Below are 1,838 nucleotides of genomic sequence, written 5' to 3'. Positions count from 1 at the left end.
GGGCTCCTTCCAGTCACACACCTGGGAAAGCGCTGGGAATGACTGGCAGGGACTGGGAATGGGACTGGAAACCGCAGGGGGAATGGGCTGGGAATGATGTTGAGAATGGGCTGGGAATAGAAACAAGACTGAGAATGGGACTGGGACTGGAACCAGGAACCAGAATGGGAATGGGACTGGCACTGGAACTGCAAACAGAATGGGGAATGGGAATGAGAATGGGGCTGGAAGTGGGACTGCAAATAGGACTGGAAATGGAAACAAGATGGGGAACAAGACTGGAAATGAGAATGGGACTGCAACTGGGACTTACTCTCATTCCCAACCCCAGTGCCACTCCCAGTCCTGTTCCGAGTATCAGATTGGGAAGGGGACTCGGAATGGGAACAGGACTGGAAATGGGAACGGGACTGAGAATGGGACTGGGAATGGGATTAGCTGTTGGAATGGGGCTGGAAGCGGGACTTGTATTAGGAACAGGATTGGGAATGGGACTGGAAGTGGGTTTCAGAATGGGAATAGGACTGGGAAAGGAGCAATATTGTGACCCTCACCCCCTTCCATGTCTGCTTCCAGTCGCACGCCTGGGAATGACTGGGAATAGGATTGGGAATGACTGGGAATGGGAATGGGATTGAGACTGGGACAGGGAATGACTGGGAACAGGACAAGCAATAGGGACAAATCGGGAACCCCACCCCCTCCCAGGGGGCTCCTTCCAGTCACGTACCTGTGGGGACAGGAATGGGATTGGGATTGAGAATGGTACTGGAAACAGGAATAGGATGGGATGGGACTGGGGACCCTCCCCTCCCGGGTGCCCCAGTGTCCCAACCTTCTGTGTCACATCTGTGCTCTTCCGCACGCCCTCCTCCAGCAGGATCTGGAACACTTCCTGCAGGAATTCCTCCCCAGCGGCTGTGTCCAGGCCAGGACATTCCAATGGGATGCTGTCCCCAGCCCCAGAGGGCTCAGCCATGGCAGGAGAACACAGGGAGACCCCAAAGTGCAGCAGGAGGGACCCCGGAATTAGCAGCAGGTGGCAGGGGTGGGGGATCCCAGGATGAGCTTCTCCTGGAAGGAGATAATCTTGGGATAAAGTGATCCCGGGACAAGGATCTCCTGGGATAAGGCAGTCCCAGAACAAGGTGATTGTGGGACAAGGATCGCCTGGGAAAAGGTGATCCCAGGCTGAGCTTCCCCCTGGGATGAGGTGCTCCTGGAATAAGGCTCTCTCAGGATGAAATTCTCCTGGGATACGGTGGTTCCAGAATGATGTTCTTCTGGAATGAGGTAGTTCTGGAACAGGATGATCGCAAAATTAGGTGTTCCCAGGATGGGTTTCTCCGGGCATCGGGCTCTCTGGGCTCACCTCTCCTCTCACCTCTGCCAGCTGGAATTTTCCAAGATCACGTGCTGCCAGGAACAGGTTCTCCTGGAATTAGGTGATCCTGGGACCAGATGATCCTAGAATTAGGTGCTCCCAGGAGAAGCTTTTCCTGGATCAGGCCCCCCCTCCCCCAGTGCCCCCCCCCGCCAGTGTTTGGTGTCCCCTATGTCCTGTGTGCCCACACCCATTCCCAGTGCCCTTCATTTCCAGTGTACCCCAAATCCCAGTGCTCCATTTCCAGTATCCCCCTCATTTCCCAGACGCCACAGGGGGAGCCAATACCAGCCCCGTGGGGGTGGGAAGGGACAAAAAGTGGGGCAGAGGAAAGGGGCGGACCAGCCCCCAAAAGGAGTCACGGGGAACACCCGGAGGGAAGGGGTAGGAGTGAGGTGGGGGGGGCCCGAAGCGGGGTTGTATTAGGGGGTCCCCAAGGGTATGTCGCGAACGG

The 1,838-nt window shown here is 56.4% G+C and overlaps 1 protein-coding gene across 1 annotated transcript in view; it reads right to left on the bottom strand.

Annotated features, from left to right (window-relative positions):
• The window catches only part of LOC102033745 (cysteine sulfinic acid decarboxylase), a 5,714-nt gene extending 4,735 nt beyond the window's left edge, over positions 1–979 (bottom strand). Inside the window, 2 exon segments of the mRNA XM_031065473.1 lie at positions 3–21; positions 836–979. Coding sequence (XP_030921333.1) covers positions 3–21; positions 836–979 — 163 coding nt within the window.
• Between the last annotated feature and the right edge of the window lie 859 nt (positions 980–1,838).

Source organism: Geospiza fortis, unplaced genomic scaffold, assembly GCF_000277835.1.
Source record: "Geospiza fortis unplaced genomic scaffold, GeoFor_1.0 scaffold1711, whole genome shotgun sequence".
Taxonomy (NCBI): domain Eukaryota; kingdom Metazoa; phylum Chordata; class Aves; order Passeriformes; family Thraupidae; genus Geospiza; species Geospiza fortis.
Note: the sequence above shows the minus strand (reverse complement) of the source record. Positions and strands in the feature narration are given on the sequence as shown.